The sequence below is a fragment of the Heterodontus francisci genome, chromosome 10, assembly GCF_036365525.1.
Source record: "Heterodontus francisci isolate sHetFra1 chromosome 10, sHetFra1.hap1, whole genome shotgun sequence".
NCBI classification, from domain to species: Eukaryota; Metazoa; Chordata; class Chondrichthyes; order Heterodontiformes; family Heterodontidae; genus Heterodontus; species Heterodontus francisci.
The window spans coordinates 19,204,714-19,229,601 of NC_090380.1; the positions used below are offsets into that span (position 1 = coordinate 19,204,714).

General features: G+C 45.7%; 1 protein-coding gene across 2 annotated transcripts in view; it reads right to left on the reverse strand.

The window, feature by feature from the left end:
* The window catches only part of lacc1 (laccase (multicopper oxidoreductase) domain containing 1), a 51,839-nt gene that overhangs the window by 9,245 nt on the left and 17,706 nt on the right, over nt 1-24,888 (reverse strand). For both annotated transcript variants that reach the window (XM_068040196.1, XM_068040195.1), the window contains exons 3-4: nt 8,152-8,330; nt 5,709-5,874 (exon numbers count right to left, since the gene is read on the reverse strand). In XM_068040196.1, coding sequence (XP_067896297.1) covers nt 5,709-5,874; nt 8,152-8,330 — 345 coding nt within the window. The remainder of the gene's footprint in view (nt 1-5,708; nt 5,875-8,151; nt 8,331-24,888) is intronic.

A 24,888-nucleotide genomic window follows, 5' to 3' on the forward strand; every position in this document is an offset into this window, starting at 1 on the left:
TAGGCATGACCTCCCGCTGACAAAGCCATGCTGACTATTCCTAATCAAATTTTGCCTCTCCAAGTGGTGATAGATTCTCTCCTTCAGAATTTTCTCCAATAGTTTCTCTACCACTGGCGTGAGACTCACTGGTCTGTAGTTCCCTGGCTTATCGCTACAACCTTTCTTAAATAGTGGGACCACATTAGCTGTTCTCCAGTTCTCTGGCACCTCCCCCGTGGCCAGAGAGGAATTAAAAATTAGGGTCAGAGCCCCTGCAATCTCCACCCTCGCCTCTCACAGCATCCTGGACACAAATCGTCCGGACCTGGAGATTTGTCCACTTTTAAGCCTTCCAAAACCTCCAATACCTTGTCGCTCCCTATGACAATTTGCTCAAGAACCTCAGTCTCTCTCTCTAAGTTCCATATCTACATCCTCATTCTCTTGCATGAAGACATATGTGAAGTATTCGTTCAACACCCTACCAATGTCCTCTGGCTCCACCCACAAATTTCCCCCTTGGTCCCTAATGGGTCCTACTCCTTCCCTGGTTATCCTCTTCCCATTGACATACTTATAGAATATCTTGGGATTTTCCCTACTTTTACCAGCCAGAGCTTTCTCATATTCCCTCTTTGCTCTCCTAATTGCTTTCTTCAGCTCCATCCTACACTTTCTGTACTCCACTAATGCTTCCATTGATTTGCTCTCCTTGTATTTGCTAAAAGCCTCTCTTTTCCTTCTCATCGTACCCTGAATGTTTCTGGTCATCCATGGTTCTCTGGGCTTGTTGCTCCTACCTATTACCCTAGAGGGAACATGTTGGGTGTGTACCATCCCCATTTCCTTTTTGAATGCCCCCCACAGCTCTTCTGCAGATTTCCCGACAAGTAACTCCTTCCAGTCTACCTTGGCCAGATCCTGCCTTATTTTACTAAAATTCGCTCTCCCCCAATCCAAAACCTTTTTTTGCAACTTGTCTATTTCTTTCTCCATCACAAGCTTAAATTGTACCATGTTGTGGTTGCTATCACCAAAATGCTCCCCCACCAACACATCAACCACCTGTCCGGCTTCATTCCCCAGAATTAGGTCCAGCGCTGCACCCTCCCTTGTTGGATCCTCTCCATATTGAGCTAAAAAGTTCTCCTGTATACATTTTAAGAACTCCACTCCATCTAAGCCCTTAACATGATGACTATCCCAATTAATGTTGGGAAAGTTGAAATCACCTAATATAATTACCCTATTATTTTTACACACCTCTGCACATTGCGCACATATTTGCTCCTCAATTTCCCGCTGACTATCTGAGGGTCTATAATAAACACCTAGCAATGTGGCTGTCCGTTTTTTATTCCTAAACTCTACCCATAAAGCTTCATTTGATGCCCCTCCAGGAAATCATCTCTCCCTACTGCAGTAACTGACTCCTTAACTCATATTGCAATGCCCCCTCCTTTTTTACCCCCTCCCCTGTCTCGTCTGAAGATTCTATATCCCGGGATATTGAGCTGCCAATCCTGCCCCTCCCTCAATCATGTCTCCAATTCCACATGTCAATCATTGCCCTTAACTCATTCATTTTACCTGCAATACTCCTGGCATTAAAGTAGAGGCCTTCCATCCTGGTCTTACTCCCTTGAAACTTACTTCCGCTGTATTTCCTCTGACTTGTTCGCTTTCCTGTGTTTAGCTGTGTCCCTATTCTGCTAGGAGTCTGCATCCCCTCCCCCTGCCAAATTAGTTTAAACTCCTCCCAACAGCACTAGCAAACCCGCCAGCAAGGATGTTAGCCCCCCTCTGGTTCAGATGTAGACCGACCCGCTTGTACAGGTCCCACCTTCCCCAGAAACGGTCCCAGTGGTCCAGGAATCTAAAACCCACCCTCCTGCACCAACTCTTAAGTCACGCATTCATCTGTGCTATTCTCCTATTTCTATACTCGCTAGCACGTGGTACTGGGAGTGATCCAGACATTACAACTCGAGAGGTCCTGCTTTTTAGTCTACTGCCTAACTCCCTGAATTCTTGATGCAAGACCTCAACCCTCTTTCCACCTATGTCATTGGTACCAACATGTACCATGACCTCTGCCTTATCACCCTCCCCCTTCAGGATGCCCTGCAGCCGTTCAGTGACATCCCGGACCCTGGCACCAGGGAGGCAACACACCATCCTGGAGTCACGTTGAAGACCACAGTAGCGCCTATCTGTTCCCCTGACTATAGAATCCCCTATTACTATTGCTCTTCCTCTCTTTCCCCCTTCCTGCGCAGACAGGCTGCTTGTGGTGCCAGAAGCTTGGCTCTGTCCGCACTCCCTGGAGGAACCAGCCTCATCAGCCTCCAAAATGGAATACCGATTTGCAAGCGGGACCCCAGGGGAATCCTGAACTACCTGCCTGATTCTCTTGGACTGCCTGGTGGTCACCCATTCCCTTCCTTCCTCAAGTCCCTTCAACTGTGGTGTGACCACCTCTCTGTACGTGCTATCCACAATACTCTCAGACCCGTGGATGCTCCACAATGTTTCCAGCCGCCGTTCCAGCTCTGAAACCCAAGCTTCCAGGAGTTGCAGCTGGACACATTTCCTGCACACATGCTGGTCCCGGGGACTGGAAATGTTCCCGGATTCCCACATGTAGCAAGAGGAGTAAACCACGGCTTCAAGCTCTCCTGCCATGACTAAATCCTTTAAACTTAAAACTTTAGAAGATTATAATTAAAAAAAACAACTAAGTCTTGCTAAAACAATGACTTACAAATCAATCCACTTTGAAAAATACCCACCAGGACTTACTCACCAGTCAGCTGTGCTCTTTGGAAACTCTCGACTCCCCTCACTCTGAGGACAGGTAGGAAATGAAAGGAGCTCCTCGCTCCCTCCTCACCGAACTTCCTCAGTCACCAAACTTCCACTTTAACATTCTAATGCAACCCAAGTCAGCACTCCAGTACAAACAAGGTGAGCACTGTAAGATGGCCCACTTTTATACTGACTGACTCTAGCCCCTGAAAACTGGTTTAAGCCAATTCTCTAATTAACAAGGTGCAGCTGCAAGCAGAGCCTGTGTGAACTCTGTTTAAAGCTGGTCTAAAACTCACCTTCTCCAACCCAAACAGCAACTGTTAAGTTAATCTGCTAAATAAAAGACAGACTAGACTTAAGATAAAAATTAACCCTTAATTATCCTCAGTCACCAAACTTCCACTTTAACACTCTAATGCAACCCAAGTCAATACTCCAGTGCAAATAAGGTCAGCACTGTAAGATGGCCCACTTTTTTATCTATGAAAAATTATTCTTTGGCAGCTGTAATTGTTGCACTGTTCCTCAGACTGGCTTTTGAAAATAAATTTTAACCAGAGAAAATCCTCATCTTTAGTTCTCCGTGAATTTGATTTTCCAGATAGAATTTAAGGGATCTGTACTGGGCCCTCAGCATTTCACTATATCAATCAATGATTTACATTTTTTAAAATTCATTCATGGGATGTGGGTGTCGCTGGCCAGGCCAGCATTTATTGCCCATCCCTAATTGCCCTTGAGAAGGTGGTGGTGAGCTGCCTTCTTGAACTGCTGCAGTCCATTTGGGGTAGGTATACCCACAGTGCTGTTAGGAAGGGAGTTCCAGGAATTTGACCGAGCGACAGTGAAGGAACGGCGATATAGTTCCAAGTCAGGATGATGTGTGACTTGGAGGGGAACTTGCAGGTGCTGGTGTTCCCATGTATTTGCTGCCCTTGTCCTTCTAGTTGGTAGAGGTCGCGGGTTTGGAAGGTGAAGCAAGAGAGAGTCATATATCTAAGTTTGCTGACTATATCAAGTTAGGTGGCACAGTAAATAGTGTAGGTGGGAGCAGAAAGTTGCAAAGGCCATTGATAGATTAAGTAAGTGAGTAAAACTGTGGCATATAGAGTTCAGTGTGGGAAAGTGTGAACTCATCCATTCTGGGCCTAAAAGATAATTCAGAGTATTTTTTAAATGGTGTGAGGTTAGGAACTGTGGAGGAGCAGAAAGAAACGGGGATCCAAGTGCAGTTATCACTAAAAACTAATGGACAGGTACAAAAAAAATTAAAAAGACTAAAGAAATGTTGGCATTATCTGAAGTGGGCTGGAAGTTACGCTACAGTTGTATAAAGCACACGTCAGACCCCATTTAGAGTAATGTGTGTAAATCTGGGCACCGCACTTCAGGAAGGATATATTAGCTTTGGAGAGGGTGTAGCACAGATTCACTAGAATGATACTGGAGCTAAAAGTTAAATTTCATGGATAGGTTTTATCGTCTAGGGTTTGTGTTCCCTTGAATAAGGAAGATTGAGCAGTGATCTAATTGAGGTGTAGAAGATGATTAAGGAGGTTGACAGGGTACATAGAGAGAAACTATTTCCTCTGGCGGAGGAGTCCAGAACAAAGTAGGCATAGTTTCAAATTTGGAGCAAAGCTGTTTGAGTTGATGTCCAGAAGCATTTCTTCATACAAAGGGTAGTGGAAATTTGGAATCCTTACCCTCAAAAGGTTTTTCAGGCTGGCGGCGAGGGGTGGGGAGGTCAATTGACAATTTCAAAACCTGGATTGATAGTTTTTTGTTAGTGAAGAGTATTAAGGATTATAGAACCAAGGTGAGTAGATGGAGTTTAGATGCAGCTTAGCCATAATCTAATTGAATGGAAACAGAATTGAGGGCCTGAATGGCCTACTCCTGTTCCTCTGTCCCGAACATACTATACACAACAGCGGCACGAATGCAATACTGTTATTTCTAAATTTGTATTGAAAAGAAACCCAAGTGGAAAGTCTTGTGTGCGCCCCTTGGGTGGATTTGCAACTATCGGCACAGAAAAACCTTGGCAGGGACTGTTTTAGAATTAAAACAGGGCTTGAAGTAACCAGTAACTATGCAGGCTATATAAACTACATGGGAGGTCTGGCAGCATCTGTGGAGAGAGAAGCAGAGTTAGCATTTCAGGTCACTGACATTTCATCAGAGCAGTTCTGATGAAGGGTCACTGACCTGAAACGTTAACTCTGCTTCTCTCTCCACAGATGCTGCCAGACCTGCTGAGAATTTCCAGCATTTCTTATTTTTCTTTCAGATTTCCAGCATCTGCAGTATTGTGCTTTCTGACATCAACTCTCGAACAGCTTTGCTCTAAATTGAAAATTATGCCTCCCTTGTTCTGGACTCCTCCACCAGAGGAAATAGTTTCTCTCTATATATCCTGTCAACTTCCTTAATCATCTTCTACATCGACGACATGTACAGTATTCAGTAGTGACTCACATGTGCTCCATGAAGACTTTTGGCAAGTGTCAGCATAGGATAACTGCTTTAATGAACTATCAGGTGAAAATGCTTTATTGGGCAGTCTTTCAAAGGTGTTTATTGTTGGAAACTACGCTTAAAGTTGGTTTTGCCAACTGTGAAGCACAATGCACAAATAGTGAAAGTACCCCTGCATCCAGCTACTTTCTGTAAAGAATATAATTGGACCAATCATTCAATACATGGCAGCAATGGGGAATACCAACAATAGAAAACATTTTAACCCAATGGCAGTACATCCTCAGAGATGTTAGGTTAGACTTTAGGTAGAGTGATGGGAGGGAGGTTTCTGACTCCTGACAGGGAAGTATGCTATATGGGGGCAAGCATTTTAGCTTGGAATCAATAAAGGTAGAACAAGGGATGGATTGGAATTTAAAACTTCTCATTACCTGCATGAGCTACTCCACATACTTGTTGGACAGGATCGGCAAACAGTAAAGGAATGCAGTCTGCTCCCGGTGCTGCTATGGTGACACTTTTCCAATTAGTCACAATTCCATCATAATTGTTGGGTTCAGATTTCCCCAAAGTCCAGATGGTGTTCCCGTGGCTTACCTATTACCAAGTGACCATAAGTAAAGATAACAAGTACAACACATCCAACTGCTCGCAATGCATTTACAACATTAAACCTAAGTCTGGTGTAGTAAAGATTCTAATTTGTATCACAAAACACGTATTTAAAACAGCAAATGTTGAGGAGTGGCTATCGAATTACAACACCTTCCAATGATGGGGGAAACAGCTGATTTAACATTAATGAATAGGTAGAAATAAATTTATTGGGGTTTCTGATATTGTGTTGATTAATCCATCTACCCTCACACCAGTGAGAAGTTGTTTATTTCTCTCAATGGGGCCTAAATTTAAAATCATTTTATGAGCCTAAGTTAAGTGCAACAATTTAGTGGGGTAGTGGTCAGCGCATGGATGTTTAAACCGCTAAATTGGTCAAGGTCTTTACTTTAGGCAGCCCTGGCCCTCAGCATAGGCCCTATTTTAGCCTCAGATTGTTAAATTAGTTTGGAGCAGTCAGAGTGTGTTATAAGTAGCACTAACTGGCATTTCCAGGTCTTGAGCAGCCTAACAAGCAAAGCTCAAAAAAAGGACCCAAAGCTTCCAGAAATGAAAAGAATGATTTACGTTTACATAACGCCTTTCCTGGCCACAAAGCATCCCAAAGCATTTTGCACTCTATGAAGTGTAGTCACTGTTGTAATTAATATAGGAAATGCAGCAGCTAATTCATGCATGCAAACTTCCACAAACAGCAATATGATAATGACCAGACAATCTGTTGTAGCAATGTTGATTCAGACACAAATATTGGCCAGGACAACAGCTCTTCCTTGAAATAGTGCCATGGGATCTTTTACACCTGAGCGTGCAGACAGGGACTCAGTTTAATGTCACATCCAACAGGCAACACCTCTGACAGTGGAGCACTCCCTCAATACTGTGCTGGAGTACTAGCCTAGATTGGCATGCTCAAGGTCTTGAGGACGACTTGAACCACACCTCCTGACTCAGAGGCAAGACTGCTACTAACTAAGCCACAGCTGACATGTGGTAATTTAGTCAGAGAGAGCAGGAGTAATTTTTCTAGTTTTAAGTGACACATTTTTAAGCTTTTTTTTTTAAAGTTTTAAGTTCCTGCCCTGACCCAGATTAAGTGGGGTGCTAGTGGTAAGGTCCGATAGGCAAGTTGCATTGGGGCACCTGACTGGCACCCTTAGCTGGTCTGAATTATTGTGATGAGGCATGAGGACTAATTTAGTTTGGTCCACAGGCTGTTTCGTCCTCAGTGACATCACTGTGCACTGCCAGAATTGCACCAGGTTTGGAGTGCTCTCAAATTTGTGTTTTAGTCATTGTGGATTCCTGATGTTTCCGAAACAGAGTGGGGCGATCAACATAAACTATTCAACATTTAAAGGAACTATCAGGGTGTCTCCATATGAGGCACATCTAATGCTTGTATGTCAACTCCTTGTTGGGGCATGTTGTGTAAGCAGTACCCCGTCCATGTGATTATTACGTACATGTGAACATTGACAGCAAGCACCGGATTACGGAACTGCAGGAAGAGAAGGGTAATCACAGCTACATTACTTCTTACCTTCAGCCAAATCTCTGCTTCCCCTTCCCATTAATTCATCGCCCCTGTGCTCGTTGATCTACATTGGTTCCCGGTCTAGCAACATCATAATTTTATAATTCTCATCCTTGTTTTCAAATCCCTCCATGGCTTTGCCCCTCCCTATCTCTCTAACCTCCCCCAGCCCTACAAACCTCCAAGATCTCTGCACTCCTTCAATTCTGGTCTCTTCATCACCAATCTTTATTACCCCACCATTGGCACTGTGTCTGGGCTCTAAATTCTGGAATTCCCTCCCTAAACCTCTCTTTTCTCCTTTAAGATGCTCTTTAAATCTGACTCTTTGACCAAGCTTTTGGTCATATCTCCTATGTAGCTCAGTGTCAAGTTTAGTTTGATAATGCTCCTGTGAAGAGACTTGGGATGTTTTACTTCTTTAAAGGCACTATATAAATACAAGTTGTTGTTTATCCAATGTCCAGATGTGCATATCGAGTGGGAGTTTCTGGATAATCACCCAGAATGGAAACATTGGGACAATGAAGTTAGTGGAAAATTGGTCGGGGTGTATATCATGCAGACAATCTGTTATCGCCAGTCTTCCAGCCCCACTGAAGTTAAAAATGACCTCCATTGTATTTTAAACATTTCTCCTCTTCATTAAATATTATGAGGGTACAGTGCTGGATACCTTTCACAACAATAATTCTCAAATACAAATATGAAAGTTTTACCTTTGCGAGGTAGAAGGTCTTTGGGTTAAATCCTGCACATGTGCTCAAGCGTCGCACATTTTCTGTAACCACAGCCTTTGGGTCTCTGCGTTTCAAACTACTGAAGAGATTTAAGGAACTGAGGCCTGGTAAGTAGGATATACCACCAGTTCTGGTAGTAAAGCCATGAAGAAATAAATCTGTTGAATTAAAACAAGCTTTAAAAACAAGAAAGCTTTATAAACAATATATGCCTGAACTTAGTCATTATAGTTTTAATAAACGATAGATACTGGGGGTGAAATTGGACATGGCAGACAAAACTGCTTTTAACACCTAATGAAGTCAATGGAATTAAATATCAGGTGTGGTCTATAACAGGTGATCAATGCGATATCATCTGTTTTATGTCCAAGCCCACGCCCAATTTCACCCACTTTATTTTTAGTCCACCACTGAGGTGCTACCTGATCTCTCTTTTCTATATCCAAACTCTAACTTTCAGTTTCAGCAGGAGAGCTAAAATATGAACCTGCAAGTTACTTTAAAAGAAGTACTGCAAGCACGTGATCTGTTACTTGAGAAATTAATTGAGTTGGTTTCAGACGTTACCATGTTGGAACCTCCTGCAAATATCAACAGTTCTGTATATTCCCAGGGAACCCCTGCAAATATAAACAACTGCAACTTGCATATATATAGCACCTTAAACAGAGTAACATGCCTCCAAGACATTTCACAGGAGTGTTATCAAACAAAATTTTACACAGAGCCACATAAAGAAGCAGTCGGACAGGTAACCAGGAGCTTGGCCAAAGAGGTAGGATTTAAGGAGCATTTTGAAGAAGAGAGAGAGAGAGAGAGAAGTGAAGAGGTTTAGTGAGGGAATTCCAGGGCTTAAGGCCGAGGCAGTTAAAGACACAGCCACTGATGGTAGGGTGATGGAAATCAAGGTTGTGCAGAGATGTCATATGGTTGTAGGGCTGAAGGAGATTGGAGAAATCTGGAGGGGCAAGAGCAAAAAGGGATTTGAACACAATAATGAGAATTTTCAATTCAAATCATTGCTGTACCAGAAGCCAATGTTGCTTGGCGAGTGCAGGGCGATGGGTGAACAGGACTTTCCATGGAAAGCAAAGGCTCGTATGGTAATATGTTGGGAGAGAAGTTTCAGGAGGGAAAGCTCAGGGCAGCCCTGATTCACCTGGCTACATAAGAAAGTGTGTCCCATGTATCAGCTGTGGCTCAGTGGGTGGCGGTCCTGCTCCTGAAACCAGATGGTTGTGGGTTCAATTTCCATTCCAGTGATTTAACCATAAAGTCAAGGCTAAAGCTCCAGTGCAGCACTGAGCGAGTGCATCACTATCAGTAAGTCCTGTCTTTTAGATGATATCTTAAACTACTATTCTCTCAAGTGAATGTAAAAGGTACCAAAACAATATTTTGAACAGCAGTGTAGTTCTCCCTGGTATCCTGGGTGATATCTATCCTTCAACCAACATTAATAAAACAAATTATCTGGTCAATTATCTCACTGCAGTTTGTTTTAAAAATTTTTGATGGTGCAGAAATCGGGGCTGTAGTGAATCAGCTTCTATTTACAGGTGATGACTGTGGTTCAGTTGGTTGCTACAAGTCTCAGAGTCAGCAGATCATGGGCTCACGTCCCACTCGAGAGACATGAACATAAAATCAAGGCTGACACTTCAGTGTAGTACGGAAGGAGTGCTGCACTGTCAGAGGAGCTGTCTTTCAGATCAGATGTTAAAGAGTAACTCTGTCAGCCCTCTCAGGTGACTGTAAAAGATCCCATGGCACTATTTTGAAGAGGAGCAGGGGAGTTATCCCCAGCGCCCTGGTCAATATTTATCCCTCAATCACCATCACTAAAGCAGATTATCTGGTCATTATCTCATTGGTAAAGCAAAATACTGCAGATGCTGAAAATCTGAAAGAAAAGCAGAGATTTCTGGAAATACTCAGCAGAACTGATAAAAGACAATCGACCTGAAACGTTAACTGTTTCTCTTTCCACAGATGCTACCTGAGCAGCTGAGTATTTCCAGCATTTTCTGTTTTTTTATTATCTCATTGTTGTTTGTTTTAAAAGGAACTCATGAGGGATGGCAATATTTAATATGATACAGTGAGAATCAATTTGCTTTCATACTGGCAAACTGCACAAGTTCAAACTGCAGTGGCCAGGAATTGAAGGTTCAGAGTGATAGCTGTGGGAAACAGATTTACTGCAGTCTCACAATTTTCAGAGAGGCTGAAACTTTAAACTACAAACCAGAAAAGAAACATTATATTGGGAAATTTAATAATCCGATCATCAAATATACAAGGGTGGATTTTCTTCTCAGACCCAGTGCTGGGAACCAGACAGGTCAGTGTAATGGAGGCTTTACTATCTACTGAGGAAGCAATGCAGCCAAATCTGTGCCGTGTGAATGACTCGGCTGCTCTCCCAGCACTGGCTGTCCCTGGAAGGGCCGTGCATTGCAGGAAGTGAAGCACAGCAGTCCAAGGCCTGAACATCCTGCAGTAACCTTGGATCACTAAAGTCCTCTTCGGATCCCCATGAACCCTCTGGAGTTGGGGATCGGGAGGGGGTTTCCTGATCTAAGCCCCACTGCTACCTCTCTATTTACCAATGCAGAGGAAGGGGCAGCAACTCTCTCGCAAACTTCATTTTAACAATACCACCAGGCATATTGCAGGCACAGCCCCATTTCCACCCAGTCAGGATACCCAGTCATTCTGCAGCAGTGTTATGGAGGCAGGGACCTGACATAATGGGTGGAATGTTTTGGGCCCTGCAATGGCAGATTTGGTGGCGGGGTGATTTAATTAGGCAGGAGGTGTTGTTTTGGATTCCTAATGGCATGATTTTTTTCTAAAATGAAGTCGACGGCGTGTCTGCGGCATTCTGGGGATTCCCCCTGCACAGTGGCGGATTGCAGCTTTGCATTCATTTAGATGCCATGAATACTCATTACCCTACACTTAGTTACAATTAAGTCCCACCTGCCAGATTAAGTGAACAGTGAGCGCTATTTCCATGCCACCCGGTTCATGTTTGTTTCAATGTGGCGTGCAGCAGTCGGCTTTGTACAGTTGAGTCTGAGTCTGTGTTGTTCTCGCTTTAACTCAGCGGCAAAATGAATGCCAGCATTGGAATGGACGTTTGACTCCAGGCCAGCATTGGAATGAATGTTTGCCTCTGGGCTCAACACCAGCAAGGGGATTTTTCTCAGGGGATGGCAGCGAAGGCATGGAGGTGAGTACATGGAGGAAAAGGGGTGTGAGGAGCGGAGGACAGGGTGGGGTTTTCGGGTGCATGGACGAGCAGGAGACGGTACTCAGGGAGGAAAGGGTAGGATGATTGAGTGCATGGAGGAGCAGGGGAGGGAGGAACAGAGCTCCAGGGTGTGTAGTGGTTGTTGTGCTGCTGAAGCCAGATGTGGGCAGCTGCAGGGTGGTGGGTTGATTTGAGTTTAGTCAATAGATGTTCAGGAATGGCCTAAAGGGAGGGATGAATGCTGTCAACGCCAGGGACTTGTGGGGCGAATTGAGGGTACTGGCTAGCAGATGAAATGTTCACAATCAAGGGGGGCAAATAGGGGGAAGGGCAAGACTTATGGTTGGGTATTCTACAACATCATAGGGAGGGGAACAGGACTTGGCAACAATATTAAGGTCGGTTTGAAGAGCATCAAGGGTCAGAGTCAACATGTTAATGGTAATAAGAACAGCGGGGGGCACTGTGCACGATAATGGGGGGAGATTCAATGGTAACAGAGGGAAGGGTTACGGTTACACTGGATGGGTCAAGGGTGATGGGTTCAGGTTGGAAGGTGGGGAGACTTGCCCTAAATTCTACGTGCAGTATTTTCTCCAATATTAATGCAAACCACATGGCCACTCAAGGATTACAATAAGAGTGGGAGGAGACAAATGATAGTGGATGTGTCTTTCATCTGGTTGCAATTCTAAGACACCTAAAAATGAACTGTTCATTGCCTCAATGTTTTAGTTGACTGGCAAGAGAGGGCTGAATTGGCAGTCTCTGCTTATTTATTGCTCAGAAAAATGGCAGCAACATGGGTCTCATACGCCCAATTTGTCCAATACCATGGGAAAAAGAGCAGAGGGAGCGACTAAGGAGGGCTCTTTTTCCTCAATACATGATGCTTGAACGCCAGCAACAGGCAAAACAAGGTGATGATGCTCCGAATGATAACATACAGGAATGGCCTTATTGAAGACAGGCACTGGCACATCATCGCATCCTCAGGTCAAGGACAAATGACCTTCAAATGTCAGAGAGACAATGCCAGAGATGCCGAAGGATGTCACGTGAAATGGTCACAGAAATTTGTAGGATCCTGCGGCATGACCTGTAACCGCTTGGGTTTGGTGGGAATCCCATGCCAGGTGCCCTCAAGGTGACTGCTGCACTCAATATTTTGGGAGCGGGCCTTCCAAGGATCAATGGGTGACATAAGTGGCATATCACAGTCTGCGACCCATAGGCGTATCAAAGAGGTGACCAATGCCCATTGTCAATGTGCCAATGATTTCATCTACTTATCTGTAGATGAGGACAGCCATGCAGCAAGGTCTGCGGCCTTCGGCACCAGAATGCAAGGGGTGATCGACTGTACTCAATTGGCCATTAGAGCTCCCTGGGACCAGCCTGCTGTATTTGTGAGTCGCAAAGGCTTCCACTCATTAAATGTACAATTGGTTTGCGACCACAGGAGAATAATAATGCAGGTTTGTGCACATTTCCCAGGGAGCTGTCACAACTCATACATTTTGAGGAACTCTCAGTTGCCAGTTTTTGAGGAACCAGCCAAAGTAAACAGCTGGATCCTAGGTGACAAGGGTTACCCACATTGTACATGGTTGATGATACCAGTGCAGCTTCCCCAAAACACTGCTGAAGAAAGGTATAATGCTGCTCATGCATCCACCACAGCAATCATTGATCACACAATTAGCATGCTGAAAATGTGATTCCGCCACCTTGACCGGTCTGGAGGGGCTCTTCATTATGCGCCACAGAGGGTGTCATGAATAATCCTTGTCCGCTGTGCCTTGCACACCTTGCAATTAGACGCGACAACATTCTACAGGAGGAACACCAGTCCTCCTCGGATGAGGTTGGCTATGAAGAGGGTGAGGAGGAGCACAACAATGACAACAATGCTATTATAGATGTGAAGGCCATGGAGAGAATGCAAAGGACATCAGGGAGAACCTCATATTTGCATGTTTCAGCCAACAATAAGACACCTCATCAAGGTACTGCCTGTGTGGAGTTTGCAAGTTCTCCCTTTGACCGCGTGGGTTTTCGCCGGGTGTTCCAGTTTCCTCCCACCGCCAAAGACTTGCAGGTGATAGGTAAATTGGCCATTGTAAATTGCCCCTAGTGTAGGTAGGTGGTAGGGAATATGGGATGACTGTAGGGTTAGTATAAATGGTTGTTCTTGGTCGGCACAGATTCGGTGGGCCGAAGCGCCTGTTTCAGTGCTGTATCTCGAAATAAAAAATAAAATAAATAAAGGAACATTGGTAGGAGAAAAATAAAAATTCCTCAAATCTGTTCACATATGCCTGAGGTCTTATTCATTGCTGTAATCTAAAAGAAGGTTTAGTGCACTTTGATGTGACTGGCAGATGAAATTTTCTCTGAGCTATGATGGAACTGAAAATAAACCACTGCAAGGAAAGGTGTGACCGCAGAATCAAAAATGTAAGGCATGTCAGTAGTGAAAAAAGTGAATCATCATCAAACGATAAACAGCCATCAGTAAAGACTGAAGGCTCAAACAGCAATGATAAAAGGACATAAAAGCATCAATGCGTTCCTTCCATAGGCCTGCAATAAACATTTTCCTTTTCATCTGAAACTAAGCATATGATTTACGAGAGCGCATCAAATATCAAAGTAAATAAAGATGTATTTAAACTTCTGCAAGATTTGCACAATATTTGCAGCACCAGTGCCACCTTGGTGTTCAAAACTTTCTTTTTCCATTTTCTCCCACTACATCAAGGTGCAACCCCTCCATTAGCAGCTGAGGTGAAGGCAGTATGCTCAGTGCTCTGTCCTGCTGCTGTGGATGACCGTGGCGGGCCTTGACGGCTCTATCCTTCTGGGGATCTGCAGCACCGGTGGGTTTCCTCTGTGTGTTCGCCTGCTGAAAGTAAGGGGGTCAAATGTCGGGGGGGTGTTGGGGGGGGGGGGGGGTGGGGAGGACAAGACACCACTTACCCTAGGGGTGTCCTGAGAGGAAGGCCCTGGGGCAGCTGGCATGTGCTCCTCCTCTATCTGTGTGCACGATGGCACCTATCTCCATAAGGTTAGGGAGGTCCAGGTTCTTCATCCCCCTCTCACTTAAGACTCTGCTGCATGTCCAGCAACAGCGATGGAGTGCAGGTCAGATCGCATATGGCTTGTGTGCTGAACCAAACTCACATGAACACAATAAATAAGAGGAGTAGACACTGAGTGTGAAGAAGTGGGTTTGGTAAGTGAGCGAATTTTAAGGGTTTTTGTTTTGTTTATATCTAGCTATTAACTGAAATTCCTGTTTCAGTTAAGAGATAAGTTAGCTTTCTTGAAGTTTTAAACAGGGGTATACTAACACCCTGAGAGTAGCTGTATGCAGTTAATTAGGTAGCTAGCTTAAACTAGGTTTTGAGCTCTAGCAGAGCTGACACAGCATTGTTTTCAGAGTATAAATTCAAGGGACTCTCAGTGCTGCTTGTCTGCATAGAATGTTGCTGAAGGCACAGGGTGTGAAGCAGCGAGTTTGGTAATTCAGGGAGTTTGATAAGGAGGGGAATTATAAATTAAGAGGAAAATAAATTTGAGTGCACAGAGTGTAAAGTGGGAATTTGGTGTGTGAGGGAAGGGCTGCTTTCTTTCTTTCTTCTACCTTTTTTCAGCCTCCATTAGCAGCCTCTCTCTTCGGTACAGGGGAAGAAGTTGATTGGTGACTAACTGTTGTTATTTTACTTTAGATTTTTTTTTAAAGAGATACAGCACTGAAACAGGCTCTTCGGCCCACCAAGTCTGTGCCGACCATTAACCACCCATTTTATACTAATCCTACACTAATCCCATATTCCTACCACACCTGTCCCTACATTCCCCTACCACCTATCTATACTAGGGGCAATTTATAATGGCCAATTTGCCTATCAACCTGCAAGTCTTTTGGCTGTGGGAGGAAACCGGAGCACCCGGAGGAAACCCACGCAGACACAGGGAGAACTTGCAAACTCCACACAGGCAGTACCCAGAATTGAACCCGGGTCGCTGGAGCTGTGAGGCTGCGGTGCTAACCACTGCGCCACTGTGCCGCCCTTCTCAATGTAATAAAAAGATTTTTAAAGTTATGTTATGGCAGGTCGGCTCAGTCATAGAGTCATACAGCAGAGAAACAGGCCGTTCGGCCCATCATGTCTGTGACGGCCGTCAAGTACCTAACTATTCTAATCCCATTTTCCAGCGCTTGGCCCATAGCCTTGCATGCTATGACGTTTCAAGTGCTCATTTAAATACTTCTTAAATGTTGTGAGGGTTCCTGCCTCTACCACCCCTTCAGGCAGTGCATTCCAAATTCCAACCACCCTCTGGGTGAAAATTTTCTTCCTCAAATCCCCTCGAAACCTCCTGCCCCTTACGTTAAATCTATGCCCCCTGGTTTTTGACCCCTCCACTAAGGGAAAAAGACCCTTCCTATCTAACCTATCAATGCTCCTCATAATTTTGTATACCTCAATCATGTCCCCCTTAAGCCTTTTCGGCTCCAAGGAAAACAACCCTAGCCTTTTCAGTCTCTCTTCATAGCTGAAATGCTCCAGCCCCGGCAACACCCTGGTGAATCTTCTCTGCACCCTCTCTAGTGCAATCACATCCTTCCTATAGTGTGATACCCAGAACTGTACACAGTACTCCAGCTGTGGCCGAACTAGCGTTTTATACAGCTCCATCATAACCTCCCTGCTCTTATATTCTATGCCACGGCTAATAAAGGCAAGTATCCCATATGCCTTCCTAACCACCTTATCTACCCGTGCTGCTGCCTTCAGTGATCTATGGACAGGTACACCAAAGTCCCTCTGACCCTCTGTACTTCCTATGATAATACCATCCATTGTATATTCCCTTGCCTTGTTAGTCCTCCCAAAATGCATCACCTCACACTTCTCAGGATTAAATTCCATTTGCCACTACTCCGCCCAACTTACCAGCCCATCTATATCGTCCTGTAATCTAAGGCTTTCCTCCTCACTATTTATGACACCACCAATTTTCATGTCATCTGTGAACTTACTGATCATACCTCCTATATTCACATCTAAATCATTAATGTACACTATAAACAGCAAGGGTCCCAGCACCAATCCCTGTGGTACGCCACTGGTCACAGGCTTCCACTTGCAAAAACAACCCTCGACCATCACCCTCTGTTTCCTGCCACTGAGCCAATTTTGGATCCAATTTGCCAAATTGCCCTGGATCCAATGGGCTCTTATCTTCTTAACAAATCTCCCATGCGGGACCTTATCAAAAGCCTTACTGAAATCCATGTAGACTATATCAACTGCTTTACCCTCATCTACACATCGAGTCATCTCCTCGAAAAATTCAATCAGGTTAGCTAGACATGATCTCCCCCTGACAAAGCCATGCTGACTATCCCTGATTAATCCCTGCCTCTCCAAGTGGAGATTAATCCTGTCCCTCAGAATTTTTTCCAATAGTTTCCCAACCACTGATGTTAGACTCACCAGCCTGTGATTACTCGGTCTATCCCTGCTACCCTTCTTGAATAATGGTACCACATTCGCTGTCCTCCAGTCCTCTGGCACTTCTCCAGTGGCCAGGGAGGATCTGAAAATTTGTGTCAGAGCCCCTGCTATCTCCTCCCTTGCCTCAGATAACAGCCTGAGTTACATCTCATCTGGGCCTGGGGATTTATCCTCTTTTAAGCCCGCTAAAACATCTAATACTTCCTCCCTTTCAATGCTAATATGTTCAAGTACATCACAATCCCCCTCCCTGATCTCTACACCTACAATGTCCTTCTCCATAGTGAACACTGATGAAAAGTAATCATTTAAAACCTCACCTATGTCCTCCGGCTCCACACACAGATTGCCACTTTGGTCCCTAATGGGCCCTACTCTTGCCCTGGTTATGTGGAACGTACCTCCTGCGGGATGTGGGAAGTCATGAACATATCTGCAGAAGCCTGAGCTCCGGGTTTTGGAACTTGAGTGGCGGCTGGAGTCACTGTTGTGCATCCACGAGGCAGAGGACTACGTGGAAATCATGTTTAGGGAGGTGGTGACACCGCAGGTTAGGAGCATGCAGGCAGAGAGGGAATGGGTGACCACCAGGCAGTCTAAGAGAACCAGGCAGGCAGTGCAGAATTCCTCTGAGTCTATCTTGCTTGCTAAACGGTTTTCCATTTTGGATACTGGTGAGAGCAATGGTTCCTTGGGGGAGTGCAGCCAGAGCTAAGTCCGTGACACCATGGGTGGCTCAGCTGCACAGGAAGGGAGGAAGACGAGTGGAAGAGCAATAGTGCCAGGGGCTTCAATAGGCAGGAATAGTGACAAGGGATTCGACAGTTAGGAATAGTGATATGGGATTCGATATTAAAGAGATCGGACAGGCGTTTCTGCAGCAGTAAACGTGACTCCAGGATGGTGTGTTGCCTCCCTGGTGCCAGGGTCAAGGATGTCACAGAACGGCTGCAGGACATCCTTTTGGGGGAGGACGAACAGCCAGAGGTCATGGTCCATATTGGTACCAATGGCATAGATAGGAAGAGGGATGAGGTCCTGAAAGCAGATTTTAGGGAGTTAGGAAGGAAATTAAAATGCAGGGCCTCCAAAGCAGTAATCTCAGGATTAGTCCCAGTGCCACGTACTAGTGAGCATAGGAATGGGAGGATTGATCGATTGAACACGTGGCTGGAGAATTGGTGTACAAGGGAAGGCATCAGATTTCGGAGGCATTGGGACCGGTTCTGGAGCAGGTGGGATCTGTACAAGATGGATGGGCTATACTTTAACAGGACCAGAACTAACATCCTTGCAGGGGGATTTGCTAGTGCTGTTGGGGAGGGTTTAAACTAGCTTGTCAGGGGGATGGGAACCTGAGGGGTAGCTCAAATTGGAAGGAAGTAAAGCTGGTAACAGGAGGTAGAAAAGGAGCATGTGACATTAGATGGCAAGCGAAACAAAGGCGAGAATCAACTAGGCTTAGAATGTAGAATGTCAAGAAGACAAGGTTAAGGGTACTCTACCTGAATGCACACAGCATTCACAACAAGGTAGATGACTTAAAAGCCCAAATAGAGGTAAATGAGTCTGATCTAATTGTCATAACAGGAATGTGGCTACAGGGTGACCAAGACTGGGAACTGAATATTCAAGGATATTCGACATTTAGGAAGGATAGGCAAAAAGGAAAAGGAGGTGGTGTTGCACTAATTATAAGGGATGGAATCAGTATATTAGTAAGGGAGGATCTCAGATTGGAAGAACAAAATATGGAATCTGTTTGGGTGGAGCTAAGAAACAGCAAGGGGCAAAAAACTTTGGTAGGAGTTGTTTATAGGCCGCCAAACAGTAGTGGTAGTGTGGGGCATGGCATTAATCAGGAGATTAGAGAAGCATGTAGCACGGGTAATACAGTAATCATGGGTGACTTCAATCTGCATATAGAGTGGGTAAACCTAATGAGCACTAATGCTGTGGAGAACGAGTTTCTGGAGTGTGTTAGGGATGGTTTTCTAGAGCAGTATGTTGAGGAACTGACTACAGAACAGGCTATATTACATCTAATGTTATGTAATGAGAAAGGGTTAATTAATAATCTTGTTGTAAAATAATCTTTAGGGATGTGTGACCATAATATGATAGAATGTTACATTATGTTCGAAAGTCAGGTAGTTCAATCTGAAGCCAGGGTGTTAAATTTGAACAAAGGTAATTATGAAGGTATGAGGGGCAAACTGGCTGAGGTGGATTGGGAAAATACATTAAAAGGTATGACAGTACATAGGCAATGGATAGTCTTTAAAGAATTATTACATAGTTTATAGCAACTATACATTCCTTAAAGGCACAAAAACCCCAAAAGTAAAGGCAGTCAACCGTGGATAACAAAGGAAGTTAAGGATTGTATAAGATTAAAAGAAAAGGCCTATAAAGTTGCCAGAAATAGTAGTAAACCTGAGGATTGGGAGGATTTTAGAATACAGAAAAGGAGGATGAAAAAACTGATAAAGAAAGGGAGAATAGAATATGAATGTAAGCTCGCAAAAAAATATAAGAACAGACTGTAAAAGCTTCTCTGGGTATGTAAAAAGGAAACACTGGCTAAGACAAATGTGGGTCCATTACAGGCAGAGTCAGGAGAATTTAGAATAGGGAAGATACAAGAAATCTCCCAGAATTAGAGATCCAAGGGTCTTGGGAGAATGAGGAATTGAAGGAAATTAGTATTTGTAAGAAGGTTGTACTGGAGAAATTAATGGGGATGAAGGTTGTTAAGTCCCCAGGACCTGATATTCTACATCCCAGAATGTTGAAAGAGGTAGCGATGGAGATAGTGAATGCATTGGTGATCGTCTTCCAAAATTCTATAGATCCTGCAGTGGTTCCTGCAGATTTGAAGGTCACAAATGTCACTCCACTATTTAAGAAGGGAGGGAGAGAGAAAACAGGGAATTATAGACCTGTTAGCCTTACATCAGTTGTTGGGAAAATGCTAGAATCTATTCTAAAGGATGTGATAAATGGATACTTGGATACTAATGATCTGATTGGGCATAGTCAACATGGATTTATGAATGGGAAATCATGTTTGACGAACCTGTTGGAGCTTTTTGAGGATGTTACTAACAGAATTGATAAAGGGGAATCGGTGGACGTAGTATACTTGGATTTTCAAAAGGCCTTTGATAAAGTCCCCCACAGGAGGTTGGTTAGCAAAATTAAAGCATATGGCTTAGGACTGGCATGGATTAAGGATTGGTTAACAGATCGAAAAGAAAGAGTAGGAATAAACGGGACATTCTCACATTGGCAGGCTGTGACTAGTGAGGTGCTGCAGGGATCAGTGCTCGGGCCCCAGCTGTTCACAATATATATCAATGATTTGGATGGGGGTACTAAATGTAGTATTTCCAAGTTTGCGGATGACACAAAACTAGGTGGGAATGTGTGTTGTGAAGATGATGCAAAGTGGCTTCAAAGGGATTTGGAAAGACTTAGTGAGTGGGCAAGAACGTGGCAGATGGAATATAATGTGGAAAATATGTGAGGTTATTCACTTTGGTAGGAGGAAAAGATGTGCAGAGTATTTCTTAAATGGTAAGAGATTAGAAAGTGTAGATATACAAAGGGACCTGTGTGTCCTCGTCAATAAGTCACTGAAAGCTAACATGCAGGTGCAGCAAGCAATTAAGAAGGCTAATGGTATGTTAGCCTTTTCTTTCTTTTGGGCCTCCTTATCTCGAGAGACAATGGATACGCGCCTGGAGGTGGTCAGTGGTTTGTGAAGCAGCGCCTGGAGTGGCTATAAAGGCCAATTCTGGAGTGACAGGCTCTTCCACAGGTGCTGCAGAGAAATTTGTTTGTTGGGGCTGTTGCACAGTTGGCTCTCCCCTTGCGCCTCTGTCTTTTTTCCTGCCAACTACTAAGTCTCTTCGACTCGCCACAATTTAGCCCTGTCTTTATGGCTGCCCGCCAGCTCTGGCGAATGCTGGCAACTGACTCCCACGACTTGTGATCAATGTCACACGATTTCATGTCGCGTTTGCAGACGTCTTTATAACGGAGACATGGACGGCCGGTGGGTCTGATACTAGTGGCGAGCTCGCTGTACAATGTGTCTTTGGGGATCCTGCCATCTTCCATGCGGCTCACATGGCCAAGCCATCTCAAGCGCCGCTGACTCAGTAGTGTGTATAAGCTGGGGATGTTGGCCGCTTTAAGGACTTCTGTGTTGGAGATATAGTCCTGCCACCTGATGCCAAGTATTCTCCGAAGGCAGCGAAGATGGAATGAATTGAGACGTCGCTCTTGGCTGGCATACGTTGTCCAGGCCTCGCTGCCGTAGAGCAAGGTACTGAGGACACAGGCCTGATACACTCGGACTTTTGTGTTCCGTGTCAGTGCGCCATTTTCCCACACTCTCTTGGCCAGTCTGAACATAGCAGTGGAAGCCTTACCCATGCGCTTGTTGATTTCTGCATCTAGAGACAGGTTACTGGTGATAGTTGAGCCTAGGTAGGTGAACTCTTGAACCACTTCCAGAGCGTGGTCGCCAATATTGATGGATGGAGCATTTCTGACATCCTGCCCCATGATGTTCGTTTTCTTGAGGCTGATGGTTAGGCCAAATTCATTGCAGGCAGACGCAAACCTGTCGATGAGGCTCTGCAGGCATTCTTCAGTGTGAGATGTTAAAGCAGCATCGTCAGCAAAGAGGAGTTCTCTGATGAGGACTTTCCGTACTTTGGACTTCGCTCTTAGACGGGCAAGGTTGAACAACCTGCCCCCTGATCTTGTGTGGAGGAAAATTCCTTCTTCAGAGGATTTGAACGCATGTGAAAGCAGCAGGGAGAAGAAAATCCCAAAAAGTGTGGGTGCGAGAACACAGCCCTGTTTCACACCACTCAGGATAGGAAAGGGCTCTGATGAGGAGCCACCATGTTGAATTGTGCCTTTCATATTGTCATGGAATGAGGTGATGATACTTAGTAGCTTTGGTGGACATCCGATCTTTTCTAGTAGTCTGAAGAGACCACGTCTGCTGACGAGGTCAAAGGCTTTGGTGAGATCAATGAAAGCAATGTAGAGGGGCATCTGTTGTTCACGGCATTTCTCCTGTATCTGACGAAGGGAGAACAGCATGTCAATAGTCGATCTCTCTGCACGAAAGCCACACTGTGCCTCAGGGTAGACGCGCTCGGCCAGCTTCTGGAGCCTGTTCAGAGCGACTCGAGCAAAGACTTTCCCCACTATGCTGAGCAGGGAGATTCCACGGTAGTTGTTGCAGTCACCGCGGTCACCTTTGTTTTTATAGAGGGTGATGATGTTGGCATCGCGCATGTCCTGGGGTACTGCTCCCTCGTCCCAGCACAGGCATAGCAGTTCATGTAGTGCTGAGAGTATAGCAGGCTTGGCACTCTTGATTATTTCAGGGGTAATGCTGTCCTTCCCAGGGGCTTTTCCGCTGGCTAGGGAATCAATGGCATCACTGAGTTCCGATTTGGTTGGCTGTATGTCCAGCTCATCCATGACTGGTAGAGGCTGAGCTGCATTGAGGGCAGTCTCAGTGACAGCATTCTCCCTGGAGTACAGTTCTAGGTAGTGCTCAACCCAGCGGTCCATCTGTTTGCGTTGGTCAGTGATTATGTCCCCCGATTTAGATTTGAGGGGGGTGATCTTCTTGATGGTTGGCCCAAGAGCTCTCTTCATGCCATCATACATTCCTCTGATGTTTCCGGTGTCTGAGGCCAGCTGAATATGACTGCATAGGTGTTGCCAGTAGTCGTTTGCGCAACGCCTAGCTGTTCTTTGTGCAGTACTTCTGGCTGCTTTAAGTGCTGCGGATGTTAAATCGCTGGGGGCTTTCTTGTAGTTCAAAAGTGCAATGCGCTTAGCGGCTATGACAGGTTCCAGCTCTTCATTATGAGATTGAAACCAGTCTGCATTTCTCTTCGCACTTTTGCCGTAGGTGGTCAAAGCTGACTCATAGATGGCGTCTCTGATGTGGGCCCACTTGGTCTCAGCATCCCCTGTGGGAGTGTTTTGAAGGGCTGTTACAAGTGAATTTAGAAATTTTTGTAACAGCTGTGGGTGAGAAATTCTGCTCGTGTTGATGCGCGGGTGGCCCTTCTGCTTGGAATGATGCAACTTCTTTGGTCTGAGTCTAACCTTGCTGCACACCAGGGAGTGGTCGGTGTCGCAGTCCGCACTGTGGAAGCTGCGTGTGATTTGAACACTGTTTAAGGCGGCTCGCCTTGTGACAATGAGGTCTAGCTGGTGCCAACGACGTGATCTTGGGTGCCTCCATGAAACCTGGTGACAGGGTTTAGTGTGAAAGAACGAGTTGGTGATGCAGAGGTTATGATAGGTACACAACTCAAGCAGTCTCTGCCCGTTCTCATTCATCCTTCCAACGCCATAGCGCCCAAGGCAGGAGGGCCATGAGTCATGGTCGGCCCCAACCCTGGCATTAAAGTCCCCCAGCAGGAATAGGTGTTCGGTGTTGGGGATGCTGCTAATGATGTTATGGAGTTGTTCATAGAACTGGTCTTTAGCTTCAGGTGCGGAACAGAGTGTTGGAGCATAGATGCTGAGTAGGTGTACTGGACCAGAGGTGGTGAGCAGTCGGATGGACAGTATGCGTTCCGAGCCATTTGAGGGAGGCTCTATCATGCTGAGCAAGGAGTTTCTGATGGCGAAGCCCACTCCATGCTGTCTTGGTTCTTCAGGATCCCTGCCCTGCCAGAAGAAGGTGTAGTCTTGCTCTGCTAGAGAGCCACTCGTGGGGAGGCGAGTCTCCTGAAGTGCTGCAATGTCCACATTGAGTCTACTGAGCTCGTTGTTAATGATGGCGGTCTTCCGAGAATCGTTGATTTGTGTAAGGTCTTCCGACAGGCCAGGACACATAGTTCTGACGTTCCAGCTTGCAAAGCGAAGGGCTGGTACCTTCTTTCCTTTTTTCATGTTGTTTGGTGCGGTGTATCAGTCCACCTTTCGGGCAATGACCCTGAGCTCCAAGCACCCATTGAAGCAGGCAGACTGTGGCGGGACAGAACCTTATTGACCGGGGGCTGCCCGGTTTGAGGCGGGCGGTAGCTGTCCAGTGAGGTGCAATGACCTCTCCCACCGACAAAGGCAACCCGTGGCGCCCAGTTTCTACGCCAATTTATCTGGACTTATAACCCGTAACTGCTGCCTTCCGTGTTGTTTCAGTCGCTGTGAGGCAACTATGGAGTGACCTCTCCATGGCGCATGCCTGGGCAAATTTATGGAGGTTGAGAGTTGCCCAGTCGTCAAAACCCCCCTCTCGGCCTTTCTGGTGGGGTCCAAAGGAGTGCAGGACACGACGTTTGGCACCAGTATGGCTGCAGGAACTGCCGGAAACATGCCAAAGGTGACACATGACCGCCTACGGGGTTCCGCTCCGGATTTTCTGTTAGGGTTTACTCCCTTAGCCTTGGTCTCTCCCGAGACGCCCACAAAGCAGTGGGGTTGTTGGGGCCCCTACACAGGTGTAGGATGGTGCCGGTGGGAGGAGGGGATGCAAGGGGGAGGGGTAGAGGGAGGGGGTGGGGGGGGGGGTGCAGGGGAAGGGGGTGCGGGGTGAAGATGGTGCGAGGGGGGGGCGGGCTGGGACGGGGTTGTGAGGGGGTGAGCTGAGAGGGTGGAGCAGGGAAGGGGACGGGGGTGGGGGGGGGTGGAAGGGGGGTAAAGGGGGGGGGAGGGGGGGTGGAATCTGGTGCAGGTAATAAGCCATTTCCTCAGTGCCCACCATCGACGTCCGGAAAGCTCATCCACGTCCTTCGGGAGGTGAAGCATCATTTGGCAGACTTAGAGGTGATTTCATTTGTTAAGGGTTTTTTTTTTGCAGTGGTTTAAATAAAGGCATGCAGCATTGCCGACAGTGCGCTGCAGATGCTCTCCGAGCCATCTCCCGCGGGC